The sequence below is a fragment of the Lycium barbarum genome, chromosome 10 (assembly GCF_019175385.1).
Source record: "Lycium barbarum isolate Lr01 chromosome 10, ASM1917538v2, whole genome shotgun sequence".
In the NCBI taxonomy this organism is placed as follows: Eukaryota; Viridiplantae; Streptophyta; class Magnoliopsida; order Solanales; family Solanaceae; genus Lycium; species Lycium barbarum.
In genome coordinates, this window is record NC_083346.1 from 1,507,172 (window position 1) to 1,514,991 (window position 7,820).

The 7,820-nt window shown below is 34.9% G+C and overlaps 1 protein-coding gene across 1 annotated transcript; it reads right to left on the reverse strand.

Annotated features, from left to right (window-relative positions):
* Positions 1 to 752: 752 nt before the first annotated feature.
* LOC132615655 (serine/threonine/tyrosine-protein kinase HT1-like) lies at positions 753 to 7,174 on the reverse strand. The gene is made up of 3 exons (XM_060330271.1): positions 5,669 to 7,174; positions 3,873 to 4,328; positions 753 to 1,184 (listed from the first exon to the last, which is right to left on the reverse strand). Exons 1-3 carry the CDS (start codon positions 6,086 to 6,088, stop codon positions 936 to 938), a joined length of 1,125 nt encoding a protein of 374 aa, XP_060186254.1. The 5' UTR covers positions 6,089 to 7,174; the 3' UTR covers positions 753 to 935.
* Positions 7,175 to 7,820: the final 646 nt, after the last annotated feature.

Here is a 7,820-nt window from a genome sequence, read left to right on the forward strand (position 1 = left end):
GGAACCGCAATTTTGCAAGCAATAGGTAAACTTATCGAAACAAGAGGTCCTTACATGATTTCCGAAGAAAAAAAAAGATGGAAAAAAGCATCTTGATCACACATAAGCAAATGTTAAATAAGTAATTTTGGGAAAAAAGCATCTTGATCATATATAAGCAAATATTAAATAAGTAATTTTGGAGAGATCCAAATATTAAATAAGTAATTTTGGAGAGATCCAAATATTAAATAAGTAATTTTGGAGAGATCAAACTTTGTATAAACTAATATAAGCAATTCCATCCTCAACGCCATCGCGTCGAGACCATAATCCAAATGGTCCTTTGGAGGTCCAAAATGCAGAATGAAGAGGACTTAACAAGCGCAGTTGTTGTTGTAGCACTTATTCAGTGATGTAGTTTGCACACCTAAAATAATACAAGCCAATCTAAAATATACATTGAAATAATTTTATGATATTTTAGTAGCACCAGATACCAATAATGTTCTGCTAGTAGCATCCCTGAAAAGAGTTTAATCAACCGAGGGCGGATCTAGAGAACCAATTACGAGTTCACGTGAACCCATTAACTTTTGTTCAGATCATGTCTACGTATTAAGAAATATACTAAATATCTATAACTGTTGACTGAGAACCCAATTATTATTATAGTATTAACTTAAAGTCGTTATTGCCTCTGTTAATCAACTACTCAACAACGACCATTATCACAGATTAGTCCAAAAAGGGAAAGATAGTTAGGTACATACTGTACATGAAATTCCACCAGCAGACCATTCATATTAATGTTAAATATCCTATAACATGGATTACATCAGATGTGATAAGTACACATTAATAAATATATACAAGTTGTAATTTACTAAACCTATTGGAGAACCAAAAGGCTTTTGATCAAATACAAATGGCAATTATTGTTTGGTAAAAAAGAGTCAGACATGTACAATTATAGATGAACTCATGGATATACAGCCTTTCAAGCGTTCAATAATGGCGTTTCGGCTGACTAGTCCTGAATGGAGAGTCAGCGGAAGGCCTTCCTTGACACATTCGTCGTACTTCTCTAGAGCAGAAACGATGTCTCTGAAGTCTGGCCTCTTCGAGGGGTTCGCCGCCCAGCAGCGTTTTATGAGGTGTGCAAGTGCTGGTTGACAACTGGCCGGCAAGGGTGGTCGTTCATTCTGCAAAATAGTAAAAAGATAGTGAAAGAAAGATATAAAACGGATGAATGTTCAACAGATCTCTTAACTTTGCCGGGCACTGGACAGGAGTTAGCTCTATAAATGTGTAGAGCCAAGTGTAGTGTATTGCAGTTGTCAGGAGCAGGGCTAGAGTGTTTGTTAGGGGTTTGGCATAACCCATTAGCTTCAGCCAAAATCCTATATTTGTGTTAAGAAATTCAACAACAACATACCCAGTGAAATCCCACAATATGGGGTCTGGGGAGGGTAAAATGTACGCAGACCTTACCCCATCTAGGAAGATAGAGAGGCTGTTTCCGAAAATTCACTTAAAAATATATAAATAGCTTTTACAGGAACCCGATAAATTGCCTTTTCTAGAACCCAGAACTCATAAATTCAAAGTTTTGGATCCGCCTATGGCAGTAGGCACTTCTAGGCCCCTTCCCGGATACTGGATAGTTCCATTGTTTCTTGTACTACAGACCATTTGTCATCCATTGCAACGGAGCTATTTGATGAGTGGGGGCGCCTAGCACAGTTATTTGCTTTCACGTCTAATGAGAATAAGGTATTAGGTAAAGGTACAAGAAATCAGAACTATGACTTCCTTTTACCATCGAAAATTTGGAAATAATCCTGTTCTGAATTTAGTATCCTTGTGTTTCGTGCACCATCCTATATTGGGAAACACTAAAACCTCCATGAACCATTTATCGGTGCTTATGCGCTTCTAGGGACACCAAACATCAAATAGTAAAAGGTGACTATTGCTAGGTTCCGGGGTTCTGAAGTTTTATTCCAAATGAGTGACCTCTTATGTCACGGAGCAGATAACATTTGATAATTAAGCGATGCATGATTGTAAATTTGTAATAGTGTTGTGTTCAAGCATGCTTTTTCCCACATCATATACATCAAGAATAAGGAGGAATAATGAGAAAAAGAGCATTTCAAACCTATGTTGCGCGGACACTCCAAAAATATTGCCGCACTCCTGTCTGATCCTTCAAAAATGCACTACTTTTGGAGGATCCGACAGCAACCAGTGACATTTTTTAAGAGTTCGAGCAACTTAATTTCAAACTTTTCACATATATTAGAGCCCGTTTGGATTGGCTTATAAGTTGCTTATAAGCTGTTTTCAGTTTTTTTGAGTGTTTGGCTGGCCAGCTTAAAATCATTTTGTGCTTAAAATAAGCTCAAAAAAATAATTGGGCCCATTTGACTTAGAGCCCGTTTGGATTGGCTTACAGCTTAAAGCTGTTTGCAGCTTATAAGCTGAAAAAAATAAGTTGGGGTAGTCCAACTTATTTTTTTTGGCTTATAAGCTGTTTTCAGCTTATAAGCTGCTTTAGATAAACTAAGTCAAATGGGTCCAATTATTTTTTTGAGCTTATTTTAAGCATAAAATGACTTTAAGCTGGCCAGCCAAACACTCAAAAAAGCTGAAAACAGCTTATAAGCCAACTTATAAGCCAATCCAAACGGGCTCTTAGTTTATCTAAAGCAGCTTATAAGCTGAAAACAACTTATAAGCCAAAAAAAATAAGTTAGACTACCCCAACTTATTTTTTTTAGCTTATAAGCTGCAAACAGCTTATAGGCATAAGCCCATCCAAACAGGCTCTTAATAGCCACTATTTTTCTTGAGAAACCTTCAGCATATGAAACACTCTATTGTCTGAAGAAGTTATGGTTGAAACAACTTCATCATCTCTCAAGAGCCTATTGTACAGTGAACTAGAGTTCAGCTCAAGGCTGAGAAGACAATGAGTTTTGCTGGTTACTCATTGAAGGAAAGTTGTTTCAAAGCCTCGACAGTGACCCCATGTGTTGATTTAAAGTCTAAGGTCAAAAAGTGATTTTTCTTGGCTGCAACAGTATGAACTAGGATCAGCATAAGAAGGGGTGCACACAAATATGTGACGATTTTTTTTTTTGCTAAAACTAGTAAATAATGCCATCCGTTCGACAAGGACGCTAAATTCTTTTTCTAAGCAATGATGCACAATAGTGGGATTCTTTTAAGGAAATATATTTCGATCACTTAAACAACACAATTCTGCCGAATGCAGAAAGCTCTAGCAAGTCATGTACCCGAAGAAACTAATAAAAGAAACACCAATTATAGGTGCTTTGTATGCATCCTCTACGTGTAACTTACAACGGCACGATCTAGCAACCTCATCATCAGGTAACCAAAGTAATGTTAAAATGGAGGTCCATTTAGTTCTTGGCTAGTTAATCGAGCTCAGGATGAGGAAGTATTGTTCTTGCTAATAAGTTCATCAAATTTTACAATGAATGGGAAAGCAAAAACAAAAAGGAATTGATCCGGGGCGCTAGCCAAAATATACAAAACCTATAGACTGATTATGTATATTATATGGATATATATGCATATTTTGTTCATTCAATATGTATATGTATATTTATACTTAATATACAAGACAACCATAGACTTCTTATGTATATTATATGTATATATATATATGTATATTTTGTGTATACAGTATGTATATGTATATTTATACTTAATAAAAGTCTTGTATATTGTCAAGATGTATACATTTCCTGGTTTTTCTTTTGGGCGGTCCAAAAATGTAAATATCCCAAACAAAAAATATGTGCAGAAGTCTAAGAGCAAAGTCAACCAGAAATTTCAGTTACTGGAAATCAGCTAACCTTCTCAGCAACAGCAAAAGCGGCTTGCACGGGGGTCATTCCTTGAAATGGTAACAGAGCTGTTGTGAGCTCCCAGAGCACAATTCCGAAACTGTACACATCAACTTTGCGAGTATAAGATTTTTCCTTAATCATCTCTGGTGCCATCCAACGGTAAGTTCCCATATTTCCTTTGGCTTCACGGCACTGTGTCTCAAGACACGACGTCCCAAAATCTGCAACCTTGACACGCATTTCGTCATTCAGAAGTAAATTACTTGATTTGAGGTCTCTATGAATCACCCCTTGTGAATGAAGATACTCCATCCCTCGTGATATATCGAGAGCTAACCTCAGAATAGTTTCTATGGAAAGTGAATAAGGCTCTTTCTTGTTGAGATACATCCTCAATGTTCCTTGTGACATGTACTCCATAATGATACAGTATACAGGAGGCTTTTTACAAGCGGCAATGAACTGTAGATAAAGAAGATATATCGTAAGAAAAATATATCATCTGAACAGTAGATTACGCATCAATAGAAGCTGCACAAATTTCACTACTATAAAAACAGGAATTAGCCACGGACAGATTTTGTAGCTAAATAGAAAAGAATGTTGATAGTCCTATTTCGCAAAGAATTAGCGACAAATTATCAAAAAAACAATTGTTAGCTACGAGCAATTCAGCAATGAAATTCATAGCTAATTCGAGTTTTTTTAGTGTTTACGGAATCCAAAGTGATAGTCTCATCTACAGAAATAAAAATTAGGAAAAAGAAAAAAGCTAAAGACTTGTAAGATCCCACACAACAAAACCACTCAATGAACAATATTTTTGTTTATACTGCCCATTTAGGTAGCTTAAGTAATCAAGCTCATTCTTTTTCTCTTCTTATTTTGGATAAGTAATAGTCGTGCCTACTTGCCCACCTGTTTCTTTTTCGTCTTTTCAGCATTGCTGATGGCAGGGGCGGATGCAACATAGTGGTACGGGGTTCATCTGAACCCAATATTCTCGATACAGAGCATAAATTTATGTGTAAAACATCAGAAAAATTATAACAAATACTAGACATCTATGTTTCTTTGCTAAGAAGAACTGTGTGTTACTAACAGTTGATGTCACAATTCTCTAGTCATCTGTGTAGCATATTTGGGTAGTTGATTCTTCTTGAAATACAGTAATAAACTGAACACTTAGCTTCCACAGGGGATCAGGAACTGGAAATGTTAAATAAGGTTAGTAAATTTTGGAACCGTACTAAATGCAGGAGCATAATTTCTACTTCTCTGAGAAAATTGCTACTATTCCAACTACAGGAATACAAGTAAACGTGAATCAAAAACTGCTATGTGATTTTTTTCCATCTGCCTAAGTCTTGTGTAGAAGCCTTACACAGGCATCTATATGCTACCGAGAGAAAACAAGTTCCTGGTAGACAACGGCGGAGCCAAGAATTTTAATAAGAGTATTCAAAAGTTTGTTTACATACCCAGAAAACAAAAAATTGCTCTATTTGCGCTTTACTCCCCCGTCCCAATTTATGTGACACTTTTCGCTTATTGAGAGTCAAATTGACTAATCTTGAAGCTAAATTGGATTAGATCAACACAATATTTTAACTTAAAATATAGATATTCAAAAATTATACGAAAAGTATAAATGTGTCTGTCAAAGTTAACATAGTTTGAATCTCGAGAACCATACGATTTCCCAACAAGTACAAATAAACATAATAAAAAACAAAAAGACCATAACTATTATTACAAGTAAACATGATAAGTAACATAAAATGATCATAAAAGACATCAACCTGCACAATGTTGGGATGATATAAACTCGAAAGCAGACGAACTTCAGACTTGAACTGTTGTTCAAGCTTAGCTCTAGTTTCCTCCTTATGAGTTGGAATTCTAACCATTTTTACAGCAACTGCTCTTTGCTTATAAATTCCTCTATAAATTCTGCTATGTGCACCAGAAGCAAATTTGTTACCTATAAAAAGCTGAGACAAATCAGCTGTCCATTCCTCTTGATCTTCTTTAGAAACTTCCCAAGTTTCAACATTATCAGATTCTAATATCATTGACCATGACTCTAAACTATCAAATCTTTTCTTGTCCATTGTTTCCATATCAGATAAATTCCACCTAGTTCTTGAAGAAGATGAAGGCATTTCTAATGGTTTACTCTTAGACCTTCTCAGCCTAAATGGATTAAAACAAGTAGCCATGGAAAAAAAGATTTTTTTTTTTGGTCAAAATACAACCCTTTTTTATATAACAAAAAGTGTCAAAACACACTTTCAGAAGGTGTTTTCAAAACAAATATTATTATTTTTTGTGAAAACACAACCCCTTCTTTTAAAAAAAAAAAAACAAAACAAGAAGTGTCATAACACACTTTCAGAAGGTGTTTTCCTAAAGAAAATTCCCTTTTTTTTTTTAAACACTGCCCCTTCTTATTTTATTTTAAAAATAAATGTCAAAACACACTTTCAGAGGGTAATTTTCTTCTGAATGTGTGATTTGATTTCAAGAAATGCATGAACTGATTCAAAAACATGGGTGCTTAAATTCATGAATATATCAAACAAGAACCAAAAACAAAGATAATCCATTAAGCCATACACCAAGAAAACAAGAAAGGAATGAACTTTCCATTTAGAGAAACCTTTGCATGATTAAGGAAATTGAAAAACCAAGCCCATGGGAACCAAATAAATTACAAGAAACAGCTATGAAAAAGGAATGAATTATGGAAATAAGTCAAAAAGGTTTTCAATGTGACAAAAACTGAAAGAAAAATAGCCATATAAATGGAGTGTTTTTTAAACTAAAAGCTATGGAAAAGAAATGGATGATGAACATAAGGCAAAAGGGGTTTCACTAGCCCTAAAATGGATTCTTTTTTTAACTAGAAATTACAAGAATCAGCTATGGAAAAGGAAAGGATGATGAAGACAAGGCAAAAGGGGTTTCAAGGTGACAAAATTTGAAAGAAAAATAGCCATAAAAATGGAGTCTTTTTTCAAGAAGTAGTCTGTGAGAGTGGCAAGACTTTTTTGCAGTAGTCATTTTTGACAGGCAAAAAAAAAAAAAAAAAGTGAGTGAGTTTGGTTTTTTTGCAATGTCAAAGCAATAATGTCAGGGAAATCTCGTGAATTCTTGGTTCAAAGATCAAATTAAAGTTGGTTAAGACTTTGACAGAGAGAAAGAAAAAGGAAAAAAAAAAAAAACTCTTTTAGAAGGAATGCAACTCTTCTTCTTCCTGTTTCCTTTTAATCAATCAATGCTAAAATTGCTTTATTTAGTAAGTGGACACATTGTTGAGAGCCACAAAGTTTTAGAGAAATTAATTTATAAAGCATCACTACAACTTCTAATCAGGAATAAGTATTATTTACTTCATGTACTATTCAGTAGTATCTAAAATTTACTAGAACGACTAATTTGATTTCATGTCAGGTGGTCGTGTAAGGCTCAACTAAAGCAGAAGGAACTCAAATTTATTTGATCAACTAATTTGAATTCAAGTAAGGTCCTGTAAGGCTCACTAAAACAAAAATATCTCAAATTCATTGGAGCGACTAATTTGAATTTGGGTCATGTCGTGTAGGGCAAGTAGAAGCATATCGAATTCATAGACTAATTTTGAACTCAGGTCAGGTCGTGTAAGGCTCATCAAGGCAGAAACATCTCAAAATCATTGCACCGATTAATTTAAGCTCATGTCAAGTCGTGTAAGACTCACTAAAGCATAAGCATCTCAAAATCGTTTGCACCGACTAATTTGACTCATGTCAGGTTGTGTAAGGCTCACCAAAGCAAAAGTATCTCAAATTTATTGAACCGACTAATTTGAACTCATGTTAAATCGTGTAAGCCTCGGAAGAGAATAATTTCTATAAGAGAATTTCTCTATTCCTTGTAATCTTGAATATGCATTTAGCTTGCACCCACGAT

Excerpts from the sequence above, each read along its gene's own strand:
- LOC132615655 (XM_060330271.1), bottom strand. The coding sequence starts at position 6,088 with ATGGCTACTTGTTTTAATCCATTTAGGCTGAGAAGGTCTAAGAGTAAA. Across the intron at positions 4,329-5,668 it reads ATCATCCCAACATTGTGCAG|TTCATTGCCGCTTGTAAAAA; the intron begins GTTGATGTCTTT and ends CTTTATCTACAG. Across the intron at positions 1,185-3,872 it reads CTTTTGCTGTTGCTGAGAAG|AATGAACGACCACCCTTGCC; the intron begins GTTAGCTGATTT and ends ACTATTTTGCAG.